The sequence below is a fragment of the Brassica rapa genome, chromosome A09 (genome assembly GCF_000309985.2).
Source record: "Brassica rapa cultivar Chiifu-401-42 chromosome A09, CAAS_Brap_v3.01, whole genome shotgun sequence".
Classification (NCBI taxonomy): Eukaryota; Viridiplantae; Streptophyta; class Magnoliopsida; order Brassicales; family Brassicaceae; genus Brassica; species Brassica rapa.
This window is the reverse complement of record NC_024803.2, coordinates 35,326,287-35,353,498: the sequence shown is the minus strand read 5'-3', so window position 1 is coordinate 35,353,498 and position 27,212 is coordinate 35,326,287. Positions and strand designations below refer to the sequence as shown.

At 35.4% G+C, this 27,212-nt stretch overlaps 4 protein-coding genes, 1 non-coding gene and 1 pseudogene across 10 annotated transcripts; 2 read left to right on the top strand and 4 right to left on the bottom strand.

Moving 5' to 3' along the window:
• Nucleotides 1-225: 225 nt before the first annotated feature.
• Nucleotides 226-8,748, bottom strand: LOC103841476. 4 transcript variants are annotated; one of them, XM_009118020.3, is made up of 6 exons: nucleotides 3,300-8,748; nucleotides 3,103-3,166; nucleotides 2,624-2,766; nucleotides 1,087-1,153; nucleotides 871-932; nucleotides 226-546 (listed from the first exon to the last, which is right to left on the bottom strand). In XM_009118020.3, the coding sequence occupies exons 1-5, from the start codon at nucleotides 3,444-3,446 to the stop codon at nucleotides 916-918; spliced, it is 438 nt and encodes a 145-aa protein (XP_009116268.1). In that variant the 5' UTR covers nucleotides 3,447-8,748; the 3' UTR covers nucleotides 226-546; nucleotides 871-915. The 4 variants fall into 4 exon arrangements, with proteins under 4 accessions (XP_009116268.1, XP_009116270.1, XP_009116267.1 ...); XM_009118022.3 differs by having other exon boundaries at nucleotides 1,087-1,147; nucleotides 3,300-8,745; XM_009118019.3 differs by having other exon boundaries at nucleotides 3,103-3,169; nucleotides 3,300-8,719.
• On the top strand, nucleotides 8,502-8,612 carry LOC117128806 (annotated as a pseudogene).
• Nucleotides 8,749-15,043: 6,295 nt separating the features above from the next.
• Nucleotides 15,044-15,150, top strand: LOC117128629. Its single transcript, XR_004452023.1, has one exon. It is a non-coding gene; the product is annotated as a small nucleolar RNA R71 (small nucleolar RNA).
• Nucleotides 15,151-17,531: 2,381 nt separating this feature from the next.
• Nucleotides 17,532-20,101, bottom strand: LOC103841475 (mitochondrial substrate carrier family protein B). Its single transcript, XM_009118018.3, has 7 exons — nucleotides 19,483-20,101; nucleotides 19,155-19,331; nucleotides 18,925-19,074; nucleotides 18,740-18,841; nucleotides 18,584-18,654; nucleotides 18,425-18,492; nucleotides 17,532-18,010 (listed from the first exon to the last, which is right to left on the bottom strand). Exons 1-7 carry the CDS (start codon nucleotides 19,678-19,680, stop codon nucleotides 17,769-17,771), a joined length of 1,008 nt encoding a protein of 335 aa, XP_009116266.1. The 5' UTR covers nucleotides 19,681-20,101; the 3' UTR covers nucleotides 17,532-17,768.
• Nucleotides 20,102-20,334: 233 nt separating this feature from the next.
• LOC103841474 (folylpolyglutamate synthase) lies at nucleotides 20,335-23,296 on the bottom strand. Of its 2 annotated transcripts, none has more exons than XM_009118016.3 (13): nucleotides 23,126-23,296; nucleotides 22,888-23,021; nucleotides 22,754-22,819; nucleotides 22,429-22,683; nucleotides 22,298-22,354; nucleotides 22,165-22,225; nucleotides 22,043-22,089; nucleotides 21,901-21,978; nucleotides 21,340-21,486; nucleotides 21,076-21,273; nucleotides 20,928-21,006; nucleotides 20,572-20,843; nucleotides 20,335-20,478 (listed from the first exon to the last, which is right to left on the bottom strand). In XM_009118016.3, exons 1-13 carry the CDS (start codon nucleotides 23,133-23,135, stop codon nucleotides 20,419-20,421), a joined length of 1,464 nt encoding a protein of 487 aa, XP_009116264.1. In that variant the 5' UTR covers nucleotides 23,136-23,296; the 3' UTR covers nucleotides 20,335-20,418. The 2 variants fall into 2 exon arrangements, with proteins under 2 accessions (XP_009116264.1, XP_018510506.1); XM_018654990.2 differs by having other exon boundaries at nucleotides 22,429-22,661; nucleotides 22,888-23,018; nucleotides 23,126-23,242.
• A 590-nt stretch (nucleotides 23,297-23,886) lies between these two features.
• On the bottom strand, nucleotides 23,887-25,970 carry LOC103841473 (eukaryotic translation initiation factor 6-2). Of its 2 annotated transcripts, none has more exons than XM_009118015.3 (8): nucleotides 25,761-25,970; nucleotides 25,554-25,592; nucleotides 25,364-25,460; nucleotides 25,205-25,290; nucleotides 25,062-25,106; nucleotides 24,605-24,735; nucleotides 24,371-24,481; nucleotides 23,887-24,277 (listed from the first exon to the last, which is right to left on the bottom strand). In XM_009118015.3, exons 2-8 carry the CDS (start codon nucleotides 25,561-25,563, stop codon nucleotides 24,020-24,022), a joined length of 738 nt encoding a protein of 245 aa, XP_009116263.1. In that variant the 5' UTR covers nucleotides 25,564-25,592; nucleotides 25,761-25,970; the 3' UTR covers nucleotides 23,887-24,019. The 2 variants fall into 2 exon arrangements, with proteins under 2 accessions (XP_009116263.1, XP_018509625.1); XM_018654109.2 differs by having other exon boundaries at nucleotides 25,783-25,894.
• Nucleotides 25,971-27,212: the final 1,242 nt, after the last annotated feature.

Here is a 27,212-nt window from a genome sequence, read left to right as displayed (position 1 = left end):
AAGAAGGAACTTGTTGAGTATCTTCAGTGGCTCTTCTCGCTAAAGACGCAACTATATCTATGATATCTTATCTTTCTTGTTAATTATGCCCAAACATTACCACTCAAACTTTAATGAGAATATGTGTATATATATGGACAATATCACACATTGGATAGGAGGGAGAACAAAACAATGATTATCAGACCTTTTCAAGAAATATATTGATCATGTGCTTGTTTATACTAGTAATAAAATATGATTATTCATTACCATATAAATATAAAGTACTATTACAATTATTCATAAAGCATCACATCACATAGACAATATTACAACCATTTATATATATCAGAAAGAGGCGTGTCCTAATGCTTTGGTTTCCGTAAACAAAACAAAGCAACACGTCAAGAACAAGTCACTCTTCTTTTTACAATATATATACTACACTCTTTAATTTTGTAGTTATATATAGTTTTTTTTTGTAACAGAGTTATATATAGTTGCTATATGATTTTTACTTGTTATTACATTTCATATTAAGATAGACCATGACGTCTCTTAATCCTGCAAAATGGTAACAAAGATAGGATCATAGATATATCAGTACTTATAAACAATCGGGTTATTTGTTAACATAACATTTAAAACATAACAAACCCCCTTACCCCCCCCCCCCCCCCCCCCCCCCAATTAACATAACATTTTTACCCCCCCCCCCCCCCAAAAAAAACATCGGGTTATTTGACAAGCTGATATTTAATTTGTATGCACGATATTGGGATTTTTTTTATATTTTTAGGTAAAGAAATTACGAAAAGCATAAGATCTTACATTCTTACGTAATGCTTTTGGCGCATCTATTTCATTTAGTATATAGTATATGGGTACCTTAGCAGTTGCTCGAAATCAGGATTGCAAGACATGCAGTGCATGTTAGTAATAAAGCGACCCTGCATGCACCAAAATAAATGAGTTTTCATAAATAAACTGATAAATTGTGCAACAGAATGTAAAACGAACCTTGTCAGTAATTATTATATAAATCGATTACCAAAAAAAAAAAAATTATATAAATCTTAGATATGGATAGGAACGAAACGATACCTTCCCACCAGTTTCCTCTTGATGCGCTTTTGGAATCGCCTTCATCTCCATCTTTCTTGTACTGCATCTATCATATTAAAACTCAAATACAAAATTAGAGTGTTTGGAAACTTGAATAGGACTTTTAAAAATTTAGAGTGTTTGGAAACATGGATTGCAGTCTTTTAAAAAAAATACTTTTGTTTGAAAACAAGGATAGTAGTATTAAGAAAAAAAGTAATGGACTTATGTTTTTTTAAAAATTGAAAGTTATCTAGGCCACTTTTAAAATATACCAAATGGGTCAATCTAATTCCCTAAAAAAAATTTTCTAAACTAACCATAAAACAAAAAAACTTTATATACATATTTCAAATCAAAATAATAATTCAAATTTGATTTATATCAAAAATTGATTCAAAAATATACATATATTCAAAAATGGATTTTTACTAAACTATTTTTCAATAACCATTATAAAAAAATATTGTCAATATATATAAGAAAAATATAATACAAAGCCCAATTTGAAATACCAACTCAAATTATGGTTTTCATATTTCATATTAAATTTTAAAAATATAATATATGTAATTATTATATGATGGTATGTATAAAATACTATTAATTATATGATTACTTATATGATGGTACATATAAAATACGATTAATTATATGATGATAAAATACGATATATAATAATGACTAGGGATGGGCTTTTGCATACCCATACGGGTTTAGTTCTGATCGGTTTGTATTTTGGGTTTTCGGGGTCAAATTTCAGCCTTATTAGAATGTTTCTAAATTTTGGTTTGAGTTCGATTTGGATCTTTGCGGGTTTGGTTTGGGTTTGGATAACTAATTTAAATTATTTTTAAAGTCTTAAATCATTATATATTTTAAATTTCTCAAAATGTATAAATAAAATAATATATTACGTATAAATTTGAATAACATATGTCATAATACTTAAGCTTAACATATCAACTGGCTTGATTTAAAATTTTGGATACGAAATCAATAATTATTTTAAGTATTTTTGGTGATTTGAGTATACTTTAACTATTTCAGATATTTACTTTTGACTATCTATATATATTTTTCAAGTATTTAAACCAATTTAAAAGTATCATTTTTGATGTTTTATATACGTTAAATCTAAAAATAATTAATATATATAAGTATATAAATCTATTTTTAGATAAATTCGGATACCCAAATACTTCGGTTCAGATCAGATTCGGTTCTATAAATAACAAAATTTTGAATAATTAGAATATTTAATCAATTTATGGTTGGGTTTGGTACTATATCTTTGGATCGGTATCGGTTATGTTCCTCGGATTCTTTTTTCCAAATCCTAATAATTACATGAAAAACAAATATCAACATATTTTTTAAAATATACACCCGCGCGCCAAAATCTAGTAATTAGTTAAATATAAAGGAGAAAAGCAAAATCTTGAAATTAGTACATATAGAGACTACACATGTAAAGAGTATAAGTTTTGTCAGTCACGCAGGTGTTATGTGTGAGATAAATGTGAATACGACTTACAGTATCTTTGGTGGTAGTCGTTGTAGAGGAATAGTTCTCTTGGCCTCCATAGTAAATGGATGAGCTCAAGTTGCATGGTGGTTCTGTTTCCTCATTATGGTAACTCTTTTTATCCTTTTTGTTGCTTCTTTCTCCTCGTTCACCTACATATTAATACCGCAAACGTATTACAGTTTTCGGTATGAGAGAAAAAGCTAAGCTTAGACTCTTAATAGAATTATAGTCAAATATGTAATAGACTCTTGTCTCATTAAGGTTTTTCCAAAAACAAGATGATTATATATATCACAAATATGTAAATAGTATTTTAACTGTGTATAAGTTGAAATTTCTTACTATTTGAATCGTTTACAGTAACCAACTATTATTGTAATAGAGAACACAACCTTGATTTGAAATTTTAAAAGCTAAAAAGGAACCTAACCTAGCTAGTTCTAATAATATATTTTACCAAAAAAAATCATGAAAGGATAAATTACTTGGAGATTGATACTTCACATGTCCACCTCGGCTTGCAAAGTCCATTTGCCTTCCCAACATCCTCTTCTAGTTCACAACAAAAGAAATTTAATTAGAGAGTAGATCCCATGATTTTATATATTAATCTAGAGCCCGTAAGAATATGTAACATGCATAAGTTCAGAATGATTCATGTATGCCTGAAATGAAAAAGTACCTCAGAGGGTCGTGGGAAGATGGAATTGAACAATCCAGTGGTTGATGAAGAAGGCGGAGAAGAGACTCTTGGACCAAATATATGGTCAAAGGACGAAGAAGATGAGGAGGAGGAAGATTGAGGAGCAACAGTCTTCTTCTTGTCCATGCTAAAGTTGTGTAGATGGATATGTATGTATGCAAAATTTAAAGGGTTTGTTTTCGGAAGATGGATTACGAAAGGGGCCTAGGAATGCCAAAAAGAGAAAGGATTAAATTTTGTGAGAGAGGCGAAGAAAGGAGAGAACATGTGATGAAACATAAGAGAAGACACGTGAAGATTTCACAGTTGTTTTATGCGACTCTTATTAACAGTCGTGTCTTCATATTTATAGTTGAAAACTTTGACTACATTTTTACCAAAAAAAAAACTTTGACTACATCTGTGATCTGTCTTTTATATAAGTTGAAATTTATAGTTTATAGGAGTAAATTTTAACTCGAGAATAAAAAGACACGTAGTAGATCGGAAATCTCGTAATATTAAAGTGTGTGATTCGAAACAGGATCCGTTTTATAATTTTGGGAGTTAAAGATAAATTTATTTTAACAATTAACAAAAAAAAATTTACAATTTAGAGTTGAATGTCAATATTTTATTTAGTTATGACCTGGTTAGAAAGTGGTTTGTATTCAATATCAATGTGTTTGATGCCATTTTCTATGAGGTTAAGCTCTCTGATGTACTTTCCCCACGTGAAGAGGCTGCAGTTGGGCATGATCCCAACGTGCAGGCGATACTGTCATACTGTTGAACCCATACTATGTGTGGTTGTCGAGGTACGTTTTGACTTCGAACTTAGCCTAACTGCTTGTGGACTTCATACATTGCTTGTTTGATGGGCCTTTTCGATCTAGTCAGGCATCGAAGAGGGAATATAATTATCTTTCTGTTAAGTTAGACTAGTTTTGTGTCTAGTTATGATTTTTTTCTAAAATAGTGAGAATACTTTCCAAAAGGTTACGCGGGACGTACGCTGCCAAAAGTGGTAATCGTATCAATTGAAGTAGAATCCTCGAAATCATTCCCGTGAGGGACATATTGCGTGCCCACACACTAAAGTCAATGAATATTTTCGAGGCAGATAATATGCAATATGCTTTCCAAAGTATTTGCAAATGACTTTTCGTTCTAGAACATTGTAGAGAATAACCTTTTGCTCGTTGTGAAGTTTGTTATGTTTAGTTCGGTATAGTTCCATCAGAACAGAATATTGCATATATGAGATTATACTTTTTGTGTTTAAAAAAAGAGATTGTACTTTTAAGAATCATAATTTAAATGTTATGTGTGTGTTGTTTATTCTGTTTTTTGTCACTACTAAAACAGGTATAGTAAATCTTACATTCGCTATATTTAGGCAGTACGTGTTTTCTCACGTTCGTAGACACCATGAACGTCTCATGTTTCAATATAATTCTTAAGTACGTATCAGCTGAAAATCATTGTTAAGACTTAAGAGACTGACATATAAGTAGGATCATTGATGTAAAACAAAATAAAAATTTAACGTGTTTAGTTTATAAACAAGAAAACACTGAAGAAGCAACGACAAAAATGATGTTTATATGGAGGTTTGAAAAGAACTAGGGGGTGACATTGTATACCAATCTATTGTTACTGATCAATGCTATAGTCTGATGAGCGCAAAATAAAATAAAACTGTATATATGATGGGGAATATAAGTATATAAAGGACCAGATCAAGGTCAAGTTAGATTCGCTAAAGTGATGTAAGATTCATCAATAACAAAGGGCTGACTCTATTGTTGTCTTCGCAATTTGCAACTTGTGATACATATCAATAATACAAAACAAAAGGAACTTGGAATCAACACAACAGAAAAAGGATAGCAAATATTGTATTCGATATACATATGGCTATCATATACATAGAACAAGAGCATTTTTTTAAAAATACCACATCTGGAGTTTTATTTTATAAGATTACCATGCAAAAGCAAAAAATTCAAAATACCATAAGGTTTATGAAGAATTTTTATCAGTATAAGAGTATCTCCAAAAAAAACTTTATAACTTTAAAAGTAGAGTTTTTTACTCTCCAAAAAAAAACTTCAAAACTTCAAATTGACAGTTTTAAGAAGTGAAGTTTCGTACTTTTGAAGTTTTTTTTTATTTTTATTTGCATTTTGGTCATTATAATTAATTACACATCAGATTTATGACTATTAAGTATTTTTCATTTATTTTTTTAATCCTTAAAACTTGTGTATATCATAAATATTTCAAATTTGTTTTCTGGATACAAATTTTACACATAAAGTTAAATAAAAAAATTAAATAAGATTTTTAATATTTTAAAACTACAATTAAACAGCAAGAATATTACAAAAGAAACTTAATAAAAAAATATTTTAAGAAGATACATGAAGATATAATTGTTACACAAATTTATACATTGCAAGAATTTTAATAGTCTAGTAAATTTGCTCCGGAATCTCCAAAATCTCTAAAACATTGTCCAAACAAATTTTGTGTTACCGAAGATGAAGAATTACATAAATAATTTTATGAAATAATGTGGTATTTTGCTTGTAGTTTAATATTTAGTTATATATTTTTATTTATAATTTTATAGTTTAGTGTAAGATTTTATTAATTAACATTACTTTAGTATTTTCTTATACGTGCTTATTATTTATAAAAGTTTTATGGATTTATATTAATTATGACAAATATAAAAACCATAGTGTAAAGTACAAATGATTTCAAAGTTAAATTTGAAGTTTTGCTTTTGGAGAAAAACACTTTGAAACTTAAAAAAAAAAGATTTTTGAAAACTCTAAAATATATAGTCTTTTGAAAATGCTCGAAATTTTATAATGTACTCTCTCCGTTACTAAAAGATCAATATTCTAGAGAAAACTTTTGTTTCAAAAAGATACATATTTTAAATTTCCAATGTAATTTTTGTCAACTAATAATGAGAAGTTGTGAAGTTCAAGAACATTAATTGCATTTCTTAAAATCTTATTGATTTAAAAATCTAGGAAATATAAAATTACTAAAAACTTTGCATTCATAGCTAAGTTTTAATAAGTTTTATTAAAAAGTGTGAAAATTCTAAAATATGGATCTTTTAAGAACGGATGGAATAGCATTTTAAACACATACAATACTACAAGGGCGGGTATATATATATATATTTTTTGAGAAATTTAATTTTTATATTTGTGTTATTTTTTGTAATTATATTGGGGGAATTTCATATTTACCACTTACATGATATCGTTTTTCATCTTTGTTATCACTAAAGAGACATTTTCAAAAATATATTCTTCATTAAGTGGCAAAAGACTCTTATATTCTTGTTCTCTATATATATAATAAATCATTATTTAAATTAAAAAAATTGTTTTCGAATTATACTTTATCAAATTCGATATTTTTTTAAAAAAAAAATTGAAATTTTTCGAGTTTTTTTTCAAAAATTCTTTTTGAAAATCAAAAATTATGTTTGAAACTATTTTTTAAAAACAATTATATTTTTTAAGTATTTATTTATATATTTATTATAATCATAAATTTCACATTTCAAAAATTTTTAGTCTATATTAGTTAACCCTATGGATATAAGTTTCTTTTATCCTTCATCAAAAGTGAGGATAAAAGTGTTTAGTGTAAACATGAAAAGTGGTACTATGAATGTGGTATTTGTGAGAATTTTCCAATTATATTTGTGTTTAATATTAATTTAATTTAGTTTTTGGTAACTATATTAAATATGTCAAGTTACATAATTATACACTTATGCCATATGTATTCCAGAAATTATTTTTAAACTGTATTCCTAAAGTGTGCAACCTATTAGATTTTTTTAGTAGTTACCTAACATAATTGGTCAAGAATATTCATACCTAAAAAACTTAACTCGAAATCGACCCTAAAATCAAAATCTCATACAGTCTTATTCTATTAGATCTGGTCTATATACTCGAGCGGTTCTTAAAATATTATATCCGAAAACTAATATTAAATCTAACCCGCACAGAAAACCAAACAAATTTTTTGAAATGTACTTGAAAAACATAATTTGTAATATATTATGTTATATGTGTGTGTGTAAATGGGTTAATATGGTTTTCACTAATTTTAAGTAAAATCACATTTAATAAATATTTTTAATCAAATAACTTTTTTTAAACTTGTTAAATTAAAGTCCTTAGAATATATCTTTATAAATAATACTTCCATAATTATATCAAATACACATTAAAATACTTTCAGGATGCCTTCGGTGAAACTGTACTTAAGCTCTAGTTGGGTCCTCTTCGGAGTGTCCGAATTACCTGAATTACCTGGATTATCAAAAAAAATATCAAATACACATTAAAATATACTCAGAATTTAAATTTGATATTGACCATATAATTAGGTACCAAATAGAAGATGACAGAAACCTCTAAGTATAGATCGGAGAAAAAATGGTGGTTACATCTAAAATATAATATTTATATTTAGTTCATGCAGTGGTGCGATTATTATGCTGAAGTAAACATGGCCCAGCCCGATTATTATGCCGAAGTGGTGGTTCCACAATATATAAATTATATGCAGTTAGTATGGTTGGGACATAACTTTTATTAACTACATCCAGAATACAAATACTGCAACTGTATAACAAGATGACTTGTTCATAAAAAGGAGACCATAACTATATATTGACATGGAGAATGCTAAAGAAAGAAGCATAGCCACACTTCTCCTATATAAGAAATCAAAAAGGCATAGCTGAACATATATTCTCTCTGCTCCTATAGTTCGAAAGTTGGGACCAAACTGCCAATATGAATCAGTGATCTTGGTTGACATTACATTTGAGTATCTTTAGTGTTTACTGTAAAGATATTTGGCCATTTTCTTACACGTTACTCAACTATTGGATGCTATTCTTTTGATCAATTCTGGATAATTACTTTAAATTACAGTAACCCAATCTTAGCTCCATACATGTGGTGAATAGGCTGTTAGCGATAAGGAAACTAGTGACGGGCCCTTATCAGTCAGGAGATTACTAACGGGCTGTTATCAGTGAGGAAATTAGTAATGACGCTTAAGAGCACCCACATCGGAGAGGAGAGAAAGTTTGGTACTGTAAATCTTGATATAAATAGAGGAGCAACCTTTCATGGAACACTCACGCAGCCATGTGGTGAACACAAAGCGAACTATTCTTTCGCCTTTTACTAAAGAATACCGTGTGTTCTCCATTCTTAAGTGGCATACTGATGTTAGGAGTTTTCAAGGCTCCTAAGACAAATGTTGTAGTATAGAAGATTGTCGAACCAGTTCTGAGGAATATCAAAGCACTGAGAATGCAAGTACTCACTTAATCTAAGTGCAACCAATGATTTAGATGGGTTTTAAACTATAACTAAAACTAGAAAGCAATAACAGAATGATACTTTCTTGACTAAAGGAAAAGAGAACTCATGGGTATAGGGATTAGACCTTGGGTGATCAAGTATCGAACTAAGGATGGCAAATGATCAATCAAACAATCAACCTTAAGCCTAGACACAATTCTAAGCAAGCTCTATGTCTAGATGAATGCTCATTTGCTAACATATCTCAAACATCAAATGTCTTTGGTTGAATAATATGAAAGCAATCATTACTAACAAGTCTATTAGCTATCTTAGTACCTTTAACAACAAATGTCTTTGGCAAAGTATACTAAAAGCCTAGGAGAGTTGTCTCGGGCATTTCATCGAACACCTTTGGGGTGAGAAATGCCTAAGGATCAACAACTGAGTGGCCAACTCAGAAGATGCATTATGAATACTCTACTAGCAAGGAACAAGAATGATCTACACTAAAACATCCTAGAACTAACCTAATCACCCTTAATCTCCCTAACCCATGAATTCAAAAGGTGATTACTCACTAATCTCCATGATTCCTCCTAAACCCATATTGGATTTCAGATTAACCATGTAGAGAAATAGATAAGAAATCAACAAGAATACAAGATGAAAGCAATGAAATCTGAATCAAAAGAGGTTTTTTACTAGTTCTTCTCTAGAAAAGAGATTATTTTGCCTCCAATGGCTTACAAAAGTACTTAACTTAGGTTTAGAAAGTGTAAAAACATCAAAACAAATGACCAAAAGGCCCCTGAAATAACATAAAAATCGTCCAAGCAAAACATGTGGAGTGACCTAGCATAGTCGCTCCAGGAGGTCACTCCCGACGCGTTTTTTTGTGTCTCGACGCGTCAAAACGCGAGTGACTTGAGCTGGTCGCTCTGGCTGGTCGCTCTGGCTGGGAGTGACTTGAGGTAGTCGCTCTGGACTGGTCGCTCTGGCTGGGAGCGACCTCGGTAGGTCGCTCTGAGAGGTCACTCTGCGATGCTCGACCAGGATGGATATGCCTCTAGTAAATTGATCATAACTCCTTCATTACATCTCCAAATGACTTGAAACCACTTCCATTAGAAAGCTAACTCAATTTGCTGTGTCTCCACAAAATCTTAGCAACAGAAAATTTCTCTAAAGGCTCCATCCATGCTCATCTTTCACCCTCTTTTGGATCACAATGTTCCCAAACATCTCAAATCACTCCATGGCACACTCCAGCACCTAATAAGGACAATGAATGCAAAATGCAACCTAGACATGGCTAAATCCTAATCTATATGATGAAAATGTTTATGAATGAATGGATAAAACAATGTAAATATGCAAGATATCAACTCCCCCAAATTTGTTCTTTTACTTGTCCACAAGTGAACTTTCTAGAACTCATAGGGAGAGAGGTTGAAGGTGGGAGCACATAGCCAAAAGAAACACAACTAGCACAAGATGAAAGCAATGAAATCTGAATCAAAAGAGGGTTTTTTACTAGTTCTTCTCTACTAAAAAAGATTATCTTGCCTCCAATGGCTTACCAAGTACTTAACTTAGGTTTAGAAAGTATAAAACATCAAAACAAATGACCAAAAGGCCCCTGAAATAACATAAAAATCGTCCAAGCAAAACACGCGGAGCGACCTAGCATAGTCGCTCCAGGAGGTCGCTCCCGACGCGTTTTTTTGTGTCTCGACGCGTCAAAACGCGAGTGACTTGAGCTGGTCGCTCTGGCTGGTCGCTCTGGCTGGGAGTGACTTGAGGTAGTCGCTCTGGACTGGTCGCTCTGGCTGGGAGCGACCTCGGTAGGTCGCTCTGAGAGGTCACTCTGCGATGCTCGACCAGGATGGATATGCCTCTAGTAAATTGATCATAACTCCTTCATTACATCTCCAAATGACTTGAAACCACTTCCATTAGAAAGCTAACTCAATTTTCTGTGTCTCCACAAAATCTTAGCAACAGAAGATTTCTCTAAAGGCTCCATCCATGCTCATCTTTCACCCCCTTTTGGATCACAATGCTCCCAAACATCTCAAATCACTCCATGGCACACTCCAGCACCTAATAAGGACAATGAATGCAAAATGCAACCTAGACATGGCTAAATCCTAATCTATATGATGAAAATGCTCATGGATGAATGGATAAAACAATGTAAATATGCAAGATATCAACTCCCCCAAACTTGTTCTTTTACTTGTCCACAAGTGAACTTTCTAGAACTCATAGGGAGAGAGGTTGAAGGTGGGAGCACATAGCCAAAAGAAACACAACTAGCACAAGATGAAAGCAATGAAATCTGAATCAAAAGAGGGTTTTTTACTAGTTCTTCTCTACTAAAAAAGATTATCTTGCCTCCAATGGCTTACCAAGTACTTAACTTAGGTTTAGAAAGTGTAAAACATCAAAACAAATGACCAAAAGGCCCCTGAAATAACATAAAAATCGTCCAAGCAAAACACGCGGAGCGACCTAGCATAGTCGCTCCAGGAGGTCGCTCCCGACGCGTTTTTTTGTGTCTCGACGCGTCAAAACGCGAGTGACTTGAGCTGGTCGCTCTGGCTGGTCGCTCTGGCTGGGAGTGACTTGAGGTAGTCGCTCTGGACTGGTCGCTCTGGCTGGGAGCGACCTCGGTAGGTCGCTCTGAGAGGTCACTCTGCGATGCTCGACCAGGATGGATATGCCTCTAGTAAATTGATCATAACTCCTTCATTACATCTCCAAATGACTTGAAACCACTTCCATTAGAAAGCTAACTCAATTTTCTGTGTCTCCACAAAATCTTAGCAACAGAAGATTTCTCTAAAGGCTCCATCCATGCTCATCTTTCACCCCCTTTTGGATCACAATGCTCCCAAACATCTCAAATCACTCCATGGCACACTCCAGCACCTAATAAGGACAATGAATGCAAAATGCAACCTAGACATGGCTAAATCCTAATCTATATGATGAAAATGCTCATGGATGAATGGATAAAACAATGTAAATATGCAAGATATCAACTCCCCCAAACTTGTTCTTTTACTTGTCCACAAGTGAACTTTCTAGAACTCATAGGGAGAGAGGTTGAAGGTGGGAGCACATAGCCAAAAGAAACACAACTAGCACACTCTCTTATTACACTCTAGCTTCTCTAGGCCTATCTTAACTCTTTTTGTTCTTACACTCATCATCAAGCATCCACACATTCAAATCAACCAACTCTCACATTCATTAAGCACAAAACATCAGGTGAATTCTTGCAAATGGTCAGTTGGTCCAAGTCATTTGGTTGGGTAAGGGAAGGCTTTTATTCAAGTGATTCAAGAGGTTCAAAACATATGATCTTTAAAGTGGTTTACTCTCGAAACAAGTAGCCTTGACATTGCACATAATATATCTAAGAAAGGGATCAACTCATGCATACAATGCTCAATCTCCATTGTTCTACCCTTTTCCCAAACATACAATTACACAATCATTCCCCAATGTCAAACCCAACTCACATCTCTCACCAAAAGATTCTAAAAACATCAGCTCTTTCTCTTTGAAATCTACAAGGGATTTTTCACAACCTCAAAACATTTCTTAGCTCCTAACAACTTTGCTAGCCCCCTTTTCTTTCTTTTTCTCTTTTTTTTTTTTCTTTTCTCTTTTTTTTTCGTTTTTCTTTTTCTCTTTTTTTTTTTTTTTTTTAGGCTGGGGGCCAAGACTTTTCAAAACTTGAGCTAGAGGCTTCTATACTGGTCCCAATAAAACAATTCACTTAAGCACAAAGAGTCTATTCTTTTCTTTTTCATTTCTCCCAAATCATAATCACAACACTCACCCCCACCTATAGCTAGACAATAGAGTGTCCAATCTAGCAAGAATGAAGATCAAGCATTGTCGTTCCCGATACTCTCAACATTATGCACATGTAAGACTTTCCGAAAAAGGCCTCACTCATCAAACAATGAAAGCTTAAAAGGAGGAAAAGGTTTTGGGAGTGGTCTACCACTAGAGTTTGTCAAAAAAAAAAAAAATTGGTATAAAAGATGTGACAACTCAAGTGTGTATAGCCATGACTCAGTACACAAGGGACCATGAGCAAGAAGCATTAAGTTCGTTCAGTTCAAATAAGGTTGTAGTTGGCTTCAAAGACTGAGTTTAAGCAATCAACAAGTTTCAGGAAGAGTTTTCAAGGCTCGAAACATACAAGTCTTTTTGAGAGGTGCAAAAGCTACTCAGGTGCAACGTAGTGTTCTTTATAAGACATTTAAAATCATTGCTCCCAATGCAAGTGAATGCAACCTATATGCTCTAGACTCTCCTAGAAATGCAAATGATGCAAACTAAATGATTGATTTTTTTTTTTTTATATGCAAATAGGTATGCCATGCATGACTCAATGAAACAACATCAAAGCAAACATGATCAAATACTTGGTACCTCCCCCAAACTTGAGTGACACAGTCTCTGTGTCGTCAAGTAGAGAGAGAGATACCGAAAAGAAGACTAATATGCAAAAATAAAATGGTATATACAGGGGAGTGTGGTGGGTTACCTTCTATGGGGAATGAGTAGAGGGAGATGATCCCTCCTCGTCGTCCTCAGGTGGTAACTCTTCAAGGTGCTCATCAGCAGGAGTGCCCATCTCTTCAATGTAGAAGGCTTGCCCGAACACAGTTGGTTTCCTCATTTTCCTCTTGATGTCAAAGTGGAGGATGTTCTCTTTACCCAAATGGAGATCAATCGTGCCCTCCTTCACATTAACAATAGCTCCTGCTGTAGCTAAGAATGGCCTTCCTAGAATCAATGGATCTTGAGCCTCCTCACCCATCTCAAGCACCACAAAATCTGTAGGTATCTCATACCTTCCAATCTTCACAGGGAGGTCCTCTAAGATGCCCACAGGGTACTTCACTGAACGATCAGCTAACACCAGAGAGAGTCTACACTTCTTGTACTGAGTGAATCCAAGCTTCTTTGCAACAGACAAAGGCATCAAGCTGACACTAGCTCCCAAATCGCAGAGACTTTTCTCAAATACCATAGGTCCAAGAGCACAAGGTAGTGTGAAGCTTCCTGGATCCTCTAATTTCTCTGGAACATCAAGCCTCTGGATGATGGCATTGCACTCATGGGTAAGAATCATCATGCTTTCCATCTCCTTCTTCTTTGCAGCTACAACATCTTTCAGGAAATTGTTGTATTGAGGAATCAACATGAAAGCATCGATGATGGGCATTGCAACCTGAGCTTCACTCATTTGCTTCTCAAACAGAGCTTTGTATTTCTCTAGCAGCTGCTTCTTGAATCTACCAGGGAATGGAAGTTTGGGTTCATAGGGAGGAGGAACAAAAGAACTTTCACTTGCTGGAGTAACAACTTCACCATCCTTTACTGTCTTCTTCTCCTCTCCAACCTTTCCTTTACCTTTGGCTTCCACTATCTTCTCCAAGATCTCGTCATTGATCTTCTCATCAACAATCACCACTTCATCATCTATGTTGATGGCAACCCCCTCACCTAATTTCTCAGCATCCTTGGTGAGGGTTCTAGGAGGTAACTGCTTACCACTCCTAAGGGTGATAGCTTTGGCCTCCTTGGGATTTTGGTCAGACTTTCCAGGTAGAGATCCTTGCTGGCGATTCTGGTGAGTGTTCATGGAAGCAAATTGATTCTCTAAATTCCTGACTGTAGAAGCAAGGTGTGAGAATTTGTTGTTGAGCTCATTGTAGCTCCCATCAATCTTGGAATGAAGGTTCTTCAACTCATAACCAACTTGCTTCTCACTTCTAGTCTGAGACTCCAAGATTTGCTTCAGTAAGGTATCAGTGCTGCTCTCTTGAGGAGCAGAGGAACCAGACGAGGGGTTTTGCTGAGGCTGATAGCTGCCTTGCTGGTTGTTTCTTGGCGGATAGCCACTCTGTTGGTTGTTTGGATAGGATTTCTGTTGGTAGTTGTTGTACTGAAAGTTGGGCTCCTTTTTATACCAGCTACCATTGTTGTTGATGAAACACAACTCCTCTTGACCTTCCAAACCTCAACCTCATTGACAGCAAGTGGATCTTCCTGCTTGGAGTTACCAACAAACTTCAGCTGCTCTTGGGTTGCTTTTTCAGCAATGAGTAGGTCGATCTTGTCTTCCAAAGCTTTGATCTCTTTCCTCGTCTGCTTATCATTGTTCTACTGCCTCTGTCGTGGTCTCCACTGTAGACTGCATCACTCTTTACCATGTTGTCAACCAGTTCTTCTGCATCCTCCTCAGTTCTCCCCAAGAAGAACCCATTGCTAGCTGTATCCAGTCTGGCTCTGTACTTAGGAAGAGCACCACGGTAGAATGTGCTCAGCAAGCTCTCCTTAGAAAAGCCATGGTGTGGGCATTGAGCTTGGTAGCCCTTGAATCTCTCCCAGGCTTCACTGAAGCCTTCCAAGTTCTTCTGTTGAAAGCTGGAAATCTCGTTTCTCAGCTTAGCAGTTCTTGAAGTAGAGAAGAACTTCTCCAAGAATGCTTTCTTGCAGTCATCCCAAGTAGTGATGGAGTCACTGGGTAGAGACTTCTCCCACTGACGTGCCTTATCCCCTAAAGAGAAAGGGAATAGCTTGAGTTTTAAGGCATCTTCGGACACACCATTGGTTTTTGACAACCTACAGTAGCTGTCGAACCTGTCCAAGTGATCAAATGGATCCTCTAGAGCCAAGCCATGATACTTGTTGTTCTCGATCACGTTGAGGAGTCCTGACTTGATCTCAAAGTTGTTGGCTGCCACAGCGGGTGCTCGGATTCCCAATCTATGACCATGAATGTTGGGACGGTCGTAAGTGCCAATGGGTCGAGCTGCTCGCTGTTGGTTAGCTGGAGCATTGTTATTAGCGCCATTTACGCCTGCATCATGCTGATGTATGTCTCCCATATCAGTGTGCAATCTCTGCAATTGAGCCTGTTGCTCTTCTTCTCTTCTCTTTCTAGCACACTCTCTCTCTAAAGCTCTGATATCTGCAACTCTTGGAACTAGGTTTGATGGACCCCTGCTCCTCAAGTGCATATACCTGTAGATTAAAGGGAGGTGAAGAAGAATCAGTAACAAAAGAAAATAAAAATGACTTAGTCTCAAGCAAGTGACTAAATCTCAATGTTGAAATCTACTCAGAATTTGGCAACGGCGCCAATTTGATGTTAGGAGTTTTCAAGGCTCCTAAGACAAATGTTGTAGTATAGAAGATTGTCGAACCAGTTCTGAGGGATATCAAAGCACTGAGAATGCAAGTACTCACTTAATCTAAGTGCAACCAATGATTTAGATGGGTTTTAAACTATGACTAAAACTAGAAAGCAATAACAGAATGATACTTTCTTGACTAAAGGAAAAGAGAACTCATGGGCATAGGGATTAGACCTTGGGTGATCAAGTATCGAACTAAGGATGGCAAATGATCAATCAAACAATCAACCTTAAGCCTAGACACAATTCTAAGCAAGCTCTATGTCTAGATGAATGCTCATTTGCTAACATATCTCAAACATCAAATGTCTTTGGTTGAATAATATGAAAGCAATCATTACTAACAAGTCTATTAGCTATCTTAGTACCTTTAACAACAAATGTCTTTGGCAAAGTATACTAAAAGCCTAGGAGAGTTGTCTCGGGCATTTCATCGAACACCTTTCGGGTGAGAAATGCCTAAGGATCAACAACTGAGTGGCCAACTCAGAAGATGCATTATGAATACTCTACTAGCAAGGAACAAGAATGATCTACACTAAAACATCCTAGAACTAACCTAATCACCCTTAATCTCCCTAACCCATGAATTCAAAAGGTGATTACTCACTAATCTCCATGATTCCTCTTAAACCCATATTGGATTTCAGATTAACCATGTAGAGAAATAGATAAGAAATCAACAAGAATACAAGATGAAAGCAATGAAATCTGAATCAAAAGAGGTTTTTTACTAGTTCTTCTCTAGAAAAGAGATTATTTTGCCTCCAATGGCTTACAAAAGTACTTAACTTAGGTTTAGAAAGTGTAAAAACATCAAAACAAATGACCAAAAGGCCCCTGAAATAACATAAAAATCGTCCAAGCAAAACATGTGGAGTGACCTAGCATAGTCGCTCCAGGAGGTCACTCCCGACGCGTTTTTTTGTGTCTCGACGCGTCAAAACGCGAGTGACTTGAGCTGGTCGCTCTGGCTGGGAGTGACTTGAGGTAGGTCGCTCTGAGAGGTCACTCTGCGATGCTCGACCAGGATGGATATGCCTCTAGTAAATTGATCATAACTCCTTCATTACATCTCCAAATGACTTGAAACCACTTCCATTAGAAAGCTAACTCAATTTTCTGTGTCTCCACAAAATCTTAGCAACAGAAGATTTCTCTAAAGGCTCCATCCATGCTCATCTTTCACCCCCTTTTGGATCACAATGCTCCCAAACATCTCAAATCACTCCATGGCACACTCCAGCACCTAATAAGGACAATGAATGCAAAATGCAACCTAGACATGGCTAAATCCTAATCTATATGATGAAAATGCTCATGGATGAATGGATAAAACAATGTAAATATGCAAGATATCACATACGCTTATTTTTGGAGGGTTCTGCCTTTGTGTGGAACCCAACATAACTCCTAGTTACAACTCTTGTCTTGTCTTATGCAAGTTAACATTCTTGAACGTTTTTGAAAGTATCGTTGTGTACTACTTACTTGGCAAATGGTTTTCTTTTTCGTTTTATTAAAAATTTCATGTTCATCATTTGCATCGTAATTTCATTTCATCAATCAATCAAATTCCATTGAGATACTACGAACAAAGATCAAACAACTCATATCATATACTTTATCCCTTCTGGTAAAAAAAACATCATATCCTTTGCAAAAAATTCAACAAAAAGCACAGTGTTTGTTGATGACATGGACTATTAACTAGGACTGTAACATGTTAAAAAAAACTCACTGGATATAACCAAAAATACATATAAATTTTCTACTACAGTTTCGTATATTATCCTCCATCCTCTGCTTTTACAGTTTTGACCTTTCACCAAAAATAGACCTAAGAATTCTACAACATAAAACCCTGTCTATAGCTTTGAGGAAAGATCCATGAAGTAAAGCTTGAGTGTCTCGTATGTCATGAAGCAAATCCCAACCCCAGGAACCACTTTGTAGTACTCCGGAAGAATCCCTCTGTACAAACCTCTCACTCCTTCTGTCTTAACAATACGCTTCAATGTTCCCAACAAACCTGTCTTGTACACAACCGCTCTCCCACCAATGCCTTCTAGCTGCTTCCTTCTCCTCACCAGATCCAATGGAAACGTAGCTGCGGTTTTGTTTTTTACATCAGAAGATGAAACACAAGGCGTTTGATCAAGCAACTGTGAGACTAAACGAGAAGCATGCCCAAAGAAGTAATCTCCTCACACTAAAAACCACTACAATGCTTGAAGAGTTCTAGAGAAGGTCATAGTTGATCATAACAATATGCTAGTGACAAAAGCATTCATATGAGAAGCAGACAATAGTTTTTCATTATATGGCCATGGTGGAAGCCTATTATGCATCAACAACGTAGAAACTAGAGAATCCTAAAGTTGAGACTATTGATGTGATGAAATTGATGCTGATGTTAATATAATTAGCATTTAAGAGAAAGGCATAGATAGATAAGTTACAATCAAGTCCCATGGCGAACAAGAGAGATAAAAAGGGTCAAAGAAAAGCAGAAACAACTCACCTGTTGAAGATGCTATGCCTGAAAGACTTCCACAAGCTAGACTGACCACTACAGGAGAATCATGAGGCCTTAAAGGAAAAAAATAAAAAGAAAAAGAAAAAAACATTAGGAGACAACATAGTTAAATGCAGAACTATAACTTCAAGATGGATTTATTACCTGTTTGACATCCAATAAGATCTCAAAGATTCATATGCAGAAAAGCTAATGGCTATACTAGGCCCAACACCCTATATCAAACAAAAAAAAATGAGACCTTAGTCAAGATAAATATGAAAAAGGAAGGCTACAACGTTTATTATGTGTGCAAAATACCACAAGCGTTGTTCCAAGTCCCTTGTAGAGTCCCAAGATACCTTCATCGGTACTGATAGTGCGCAGAGTATTCCAGATACCCGTGTAGTATATTACTTTTGTCTGCCAACCAATTCAAAGATAAAACGTCCACAACCAGCTATTCAACAATGTGATGAAATCAACATATAAAAAAAACTGCAAACCTGAGCAGCGAGACGAGTTCTAACGAGATCAAGAGGATAAGTAGCAGAAGCAGCAGTGATACCAGCCAAACCACCGGCTACAAAATGCACAAAAACGTTTGAGCTTATACTCTCCCTGTGGTTTTCCATCCCAGTTACCATATACAAGAACTGGAAAAAAACAATACAAGAAACTATACATAAGTAAAAAACAAGAATGAATCAGAAACAGGATATAAAATTCTACAGACCTTCTTGTAGTGTTCATAAGTGTAGAAATTGACGGAAGAATAAGGAAGGCGGTGAGCAATTGTGACAAGGTTCCCTTTCCAGAAAGCCTTGAGCCCTTCTTCATTCAATATCCGTGAAGCCTCGTGTAATATGCTCGGCTTTTTTAAAGCTGCTGCATTTGTGTGCATTCCTTGTACCTAAAACACACACAACAAACACACAGTGTCTTAATCAAGAAGCTGTCCAAACCCCAGAAAAAAACAAAAGACTCCATTTTTATGCATTTCAAAGATGTAAACTTTACGGTCAAGAAGATCAAGAAACTCTCTTTCTGAGATGAAACCAAACCTGGAAGAGGATGGTGAGGCGAGAGAGAGGGGCGGTGCAGGTTTTGCTAAAAGCGCCGGCGATTCCTCCGGCTAAGAGCTGAGAAGCCGATTCGATGTGAGATCTCTGATCCTGCGTTAGACGATGAGAGGAGGCTTTGTTGCCGACTACGCTTTGACCTGAGCTTACACTGACCCTAGCTTCCGTCCGCATCACCATTTTCACCGATTGAAATTTCTCAATCTCACCGCCGGAGAAGATTGTATACAATACCCACTTGAACAGACACAGAAAGATTCAAACTTTGATGAAGAAGAAGAAGAATCTATCAAAGATGTTTGTGTGTTTCGTATGAAATGGTGTTTTGCTTTGGTCTTCTGTAATCTCTTCTTTTTGTGTGCCTCTTTTCTCCAATTTCTTTTTCTATTCGGTTCCTTTTCTCAGCTGATACGCTTGTTTCCAACGCCACACCTACACGGCAACATTAAAACGACTGCGTTTTGATGCAACGAGCGGTTTGCCGCCACGTGATCGTTAAGCTCTTTCTTTAATTGTTTTTTTGACCTTTTTACCTTTTTATCGTTTGTCGGAATATGGTTGCTCTGTAATGATTTACAGTTGTTTTCTTACATCCACTCAATCTGAAAGCCGGGTAGGTGGTACGAATTTGAAAACGTTGTTAGAAGATATTTATTGTCACCTCTCTTACTAAGTCTAGCACGTGTCTTTTGGTTAATAGAAAACATGTACGAAGATCTCTTTTTTTTTTTCTTTCCTTTTTAAGTTATATCAAAACAGATTCAGAAATTACAGAGTCAGACATGCTTTTGTTTTGATTTTGCTCAGTTTGTAGTTATGAGTTTATTTTTCGTCTAAACACAGAATAGATTATCAATTCAAACTAATTATAAAATCATGTCTTCTTAAGAGTACAAATCATCAAGTTGAAAAAAAAAATCATTTCTTAATTAATCTCAAGAGATCACCCACCAAATGTAACGACCCAGTCACCAACACCTAACACACACCCAAAAAAAATACACAATAAAAATCTCAATTAGACCAAGGAAAAAATGCATAAGACCTAACACGTTTTCCTTTTTGTTTTACCTGAAAACGAACTTGTTGACTCCGGCGAGCACTGTCCCTGAGCCAGTCAACGGCCAAAGGAAGTGAAGAAAATACCAAACTCCTCTCTTCTTCTTTGGAATCACTTCTTGACGTAGTTTTTGCTTCACCACGTGCTAAATTATCCCAAAGCCTCTTAAGACCGAACTGCCACGTTATGGAGTCATCAACACGTTGCTCGATCTTTGACCAAGATCCCACTTGGTTGTATACAGACATGTTTGGCACAAAAACTGCTTTCTTGAATTCAACTCCTACAGATCATTTGACAAAAGAAAACATCTCTATTTGAGATTTTTTTGTAAAAGCTTAATCTCATAACATAAAACAAATTAAACCTTCATCTATGCATTTAGTCCTTAATCTTGGAAGAAGCAAACATGGATCACGAACAGACATACAATTGAACAAGAGTATCTGCATATATTGTAATGCCAACATTATTAGATCAAATCAGAAATTTTTGAGATTTAAGACAAACTCTACCTGCTCTGATCTTTTCTTGTTTCTTTCCTTGACCTGTTGTGAAAACCAAGTAGCGCAAGCTTCCATGCTTTCAGGACTATGAGCTCCATCAAGGTAAAACACAATCTCTTCAGGTAGTTCTGAGTCAGGCACTATCATAGCTCTTCCCATTAAATAAGCATTTGATAATCCAGAGATGAATCTTTCAGGTAAACCGTTCTGTATTCAAAAAGTAATAGTTAGTCACTCTTACTCAAGAATGTTTTATTCATTGTTTCAACGTACTGTATCATCATTCTTGTCCTCAATACCAATCTTCTGAAGAAATGTAGAGCACAACGCAACCGCAAGACTAGCGTTTAGATATTGATGTTCTCCTTGTAGCCCTAGTCTTTGACTAGAGTCCAGTGGTTTCACCACTTGAAGATTCACCTGAAACAAGTACTAATTAATGACCTTACGTAGGCCTGCGGGTTCGGTTCAACCTTAGTCATACCGAATTAATCCGAACTAAAGTTTGGTTCGGTTCGGTATTCAGTTTTTGGAAATCCTAAGGAAGTTTTTGATTTCGGTTATTTTGGCTTAATTTTGTTAAAAACTTCGGATAAATTCCATTAATTTGGTTAGTTCGGGTTTTTTGTGTAGTTTGGGTAGTTTTTTTAAAGAAAAAAAACTGAAGTAACCGATTGCCCGTACCGAACAGAACCAAAAACCAAAGTTTTTCAGAAAACATACCGAATTGAATTGAAATTCTCACCAAACTAACTGAAATTTCGGTTCGGTTCAAAATAACAGGCCTAAATTTACATATCTAATGATTTGGTTGTTTTGTATAGCCCCTTATACCTCTAATTTTGAAGCTTTCTCATTAAGTACACGCATTGCTTCATCAGGTTGAGGCACTGTAAAAGCAGGAACTCCACTCTGCAACAGAGACGGATCATTAAGAATGAAACTGAAACTCGAATACAGAACTTCTTGTCAGCACCTTGAAGATACCAGCTTTCTCTGCAGCGATTTCAGCAAGAGTGTGTCCTAAATAAAAATAGCTGATTAGAAGAGAAAAAAAAACGCATTGGATCCAAAGCAATGGCGAGAAAAAAGACTAACCAAGAATCTCCATATGATCATAACCAAGAGAAGTAACACCACAGACAACAGGCTTCTGAATCTATGATTAACATAATGCTTTGTTAGAGATGAAAAACATAATGAATAGAATCTTAATAATGCTTTGTCCTACCACGTTAGTCGCATCGTATCTCCCACCTAAGCCAACTTCTAGTATAACAACATCCACCTGCGTGTAAACATCAATAAACATTATATGACTTAAACTACATGAGTTAGAAAAAGAGATTTTGTCACAAGAACCTGTTCTGTTGAGAAAATCTTGAAAGCTAACAAAGCAAGGAAGCAGAAGTAAGTAGGCATTGGAATCTCATTGCTGCTTTTCTCCTTGAGTTTATGGAAGCAGCACCAGAAGTAGTCCACAAACTTCTCCTGGCTTATCTCAATGCCGTTCAGACGGAACCTCTCTCGGACATCGATCAAGTGAGGAGATGTGAATAAACCAGTTCGAAGACCGTAACCACGAAGAATAGATTCTGAAAATGTGCATGTTGATCCCTTCAAACAAATACACACTAAACTTTTAACCTTCATTGTATATAATCTCAAGGAACTGATGAGCCTTTACCTTTCCTTTAGTTCCAGCCACATGAATGATTTTCAACTGTGAGACTGCTTCTTCAAGCTCAAGAACCTAAGAGATTCATGAAACCATTACAAAGAAGTTCATAACACATTAAAGTGAAGTGGTTTTTGGGAAACCTTGAGATAATGGAATAGCAGATGAAACCGGTGAGATTGGTTTTTATTAACAAAGAGGCTGCGTTTTGTGATTAGAGACGACAATGCATCCAATGCGTTCTGGTAACGAGCTGATGATTCATCTTCATCTTCTTCTTTTGCCGGAAAGTAAAACAGAACACAGATGAATATATAAAGTAAGAAAAGCTAACGTTCAAGCAAAATCTTATTATAGAACATTGATAAACAGATGTCTTACCGCTTGCCATAGAACGAATCCAAAAGCGATTTGTGATCTTATTGGGATTGGTAATGAGAGGTCTCAGCTTTCAATTCAATCTAAGCGATAAAGGTGCTGGCTTTTTTATCTCTACATATATATATATATATATATACCGAACAAAACCGTTATCCATTCCTTAATGGATTCATTTCCACTAAAATATGAACCAAATGTGGACCCCTATTACACAATAGTTTGCATTAGGCTTGGTCGTTTGGTTTTCGGTTCGGTTTCGGATTCCAGTTTTTCGGTTCTAGAAATTAGAAACCATTTGGGTATTCATAAAATTCAGTTAGGTTATTTCGGTTTGGTTCAGATGGTAAAGTTAGAAATCGGTTAATATAAAAAAAACATTTCAAATCCAATTCAGTTCTAATTTTTCAGGTAATTTCGGATGATGTGTGTAAAAACATCGGATAATTCAAATTGTTTAGATAAAAAATTGTATAACTCAAATAATTTGATAAAAATATTCGGTTAATTCATTTTTTGGTAATTCGGTTTATATATAATATTTTTAAAATATTTAATTATTAAAGAATTAAATATAGTTAATATTTCTATATATATAATTTGTATTTTAAAAATTCGGATACTCAATCAGTTTTCAGTTCGATTTCAATTTTTTATATAGGAGCTGTTTAGTTATTCATGAAATTCAATTTGGTTTCAATTTCTTCAGTTCGATTATTTGATTCCAGATAATATGTCTAGTTCTAGTTTGCATTTTCAAGAGATTTTATGGATAAGATTTAACAAAACGTAAAGAGATGTTCATTCAAAGACTTAAAAGACCACAAAAGATGAGAAATTTTCAGACATTGTAACACTTCGGGGATGTTGTTGTAGTGATTAAAAAAAAAGCGAAATTTAAACGTAGGTATCGATCAAAGACTTCCTCATCTCATCGACAATGGAGCTGGGTTGGGCTTCCCTTAGTTTGAAGATGCTGTCTATAACAGAGAGCTCTGTGGCGGTAGTGTCTGACCCGCAGAAAGCAGTCCAGTCATTAACCGTCATACCCGCACCTATAACTTCACTACCACGGTTCACGGTTCCTGCAACTAGAGGGACTTGAAGAAGTGTTGACAGTTCGTCCAAGTCTTCCACTGAGGTGTGAGGATGGACCTATTTGAAGAAAAAAAAAACATTTTGTCAGTACAATTTTTTTAGCGAGATATGAAAAGCTTAAGGGATGGTCTAAGTATTGTGTTCTCTTACAATGCCACCTCGGTTGGACAAGGCACAGTAACTGCCAACAAGAATGTTGCCTGCAATTGTCTGACGGAAAACTTCAACACCAAGCACATCTGCTATTATCTCCTCAGTTTCCTATCAGACCAATAAAAGAATCAGGTATCAAAACCAACTGGTATAATAAGTACAGCAGCTCGATTAACATGCAGTAATCATTTCTTGACAGTCATTGGGAAACATCAGGACATAAACGTTTACCTTGTCAAGATCGGTGTGAGCAAGGGCGACATGGTCATTGCAGGCAATGCAATTTCCAAGAGCAGACAGACGTTCCTCGATTCTCTGGACCACAACTGCATCAGGTAAACTGTTCCTCAAGTGCTGAAGCTCTGTCAGAAGAAGAAAAAAAAAACATAAGTTAAAATTTGGGAGATGAAACCAATATACTACAACAGACCATGGAACCAATATAACATTTCTCAAAAAAAAAAAAATCAAAGGACTCTGCATATAATACAACGTTCCAGAATCCTAAGACAATATAATCTTCCCCAAGAGAATATTTAAGATATAAGAAGCCACTCATCAATTTAAACAAGTATAGGCAAAAAGCAAGTGTATACAAGACATTCAGCAAAATCTCTCTCTTTATCAGGAATATCAAGAACAGTTCTTAATTGAGCTAAGAAACGGACTGTTATAACAAAGATTATACCTTGGTCAGTAGTTGTATGAGGCACAAGAAGACCATTCTTGTTTCCTATGGAAAGAAAAAAAATATAGATGCAGTGATTAATTAAAAAAAAATATCAAGAAGATTAGAAAAAGAAGTAAAGGGTGAAAAGAGAGAAAGATAACCAGCGCAAAGACGGCCAATGATTCGTGTTCCACCAAGAGAGGTCTTAACGATAGGGATAACATCAGCTAACTCCGACTCAAAAGCACTATTCTCAAACATAAAAAACATTAATTAACAAAGTATTAAAACTGATGTAGAGCTACAGAAGAAGGCAAAACCTGTAAAAATTCTCAGAGCCTCCAATAGCGACTAAGCAATAGGCGTTAGTGAGTTTTGAAAAGACTCCAACTTCACAGTTATTCTCAAACTGAAGACCTGTCAATATTCACAGACCCCATTAAAAAAAAAGCCAATCTCCAGAGTAAAGTAAACACACACACACACAATTAGTATAAGCAGAAAACTTACGAGTGGCCATGAGGAAGATAAAAGCTATGAACTTTGCTCCTGCGTGTAAACAAAGCAAGCAAAGGTGAAATCTTTATCAAAGATGATAACTAAAAGGGATATGTTGCAGCGACGAAATTAGGGTTAGAGAATCAATTTAACGCAACGATTTCTATAATTACAGAGCTAGGGTTTTCAAAATACTGTTTCGATTTGAAATCTCCTTACAAAATTAGGTTTACAAACTTAGGAGGAGGAAGGCGACACAGAGACAAAAGCTAGCGGCGAAGAGAAAGAGGCTGGGTCCTAATTTAAAGGAGGCTTCAATTATTAGAAATGTTTATTATTATTTTTGTTTCGAGTCCTTGGAGAAAACGTAAATTTGAAAGTCTGGCCAGTAGCTTTTAACGAATTGACTTTGCCAAAAATAATACATGTAGACACTATAATAATTCGTTGACCAAAAAAAAAAGAAAGAAACTATAATAATTAACTCAGTTTCATATCGGGTCGTATCATCTATGAATTGTCACGTAAGAGACAACAAACTCCTATATGACCTTGAAAACAAACATTACAAAAGCTTACTATCGACTTGAATGGAAGTTAATCTCAAATGGATCAGATGGATATGATGTGTCATTGTGTCAATACGGTTAGCTATTCTGTACTCATCAATGGATCTCCACAAGGACTCATACAACCATAGAGAAGAATAAGACAAGAAGACCCATTGTCTCCTCATCTCTTGATACTATATGTGCATAAGTTATATTTCATATAATGAATAAGTCAGCAAATGAAAGAAAAATCCAGGATATCAACATAGAAAATATCATTCGGTACATCATCTCTTATTTGCTGATGATTCTTCATTTATTACTCTTGTAAACAAAAAAAATGGTCTAGGAATAAAGAGAGTTCTCTGAATCTGAGAAAATCTACAATAATGTTTGGAAATCGAGTTAAACCGGCGGTCAAGACATACATGAAGAATCTGCTGGAAATTCATAATGAAGAATGGGGAGGTAAATATCGGGGCATACCTAAGCAATTTAGAAACCAAGACTGATATGTTCCAATATATTATTGGATTTGTTAAAGCCAAAACATAAGGATGGAATGCAAAGTTTCTCTCTCACGGGGGTAAGGAAATTTTGTTGAAATCAGTTGATACTGCTAAACCAGTCTTTACTATGAATATATTCAAGCTACCTAAGGCTCCGAATGGTGACTGCGGTTTGAGCGGTGCGGGACAAGCGGTTCAACTGCGGTGCAGTTTTAACAGTTATAAAAACGTATAGATATATGGTATATGTAGAGATTTTTGTTACTGTTAACTGCGGTGCGGGGCGGTTGTAAACATTCGAAGCCTAAGACAATATGCGATGAGATCAATGGGATCATGGCTAAATTTTGGTGGGGTCAAGGTGAAAGAAAATGAATGCACTATTTTTCTTGGAACATGTTATGTATACCGAAAAAAGAAGGTGGTTTCGGCTTCAAAGACTTAGAGATCTTCAGTCTAGCACTTTTAGAAAAGCATGCTTGGAGAATTTTTCAAAACCCAACTTGTTTAACCTAAAAGATCTATACTTTGCACAAGAAACCATTTTGACGGCTAAAATGAAAAAGTTATATTCATATGCATGGTGCTCTCTACTCCAAGGAAGAGGCCTA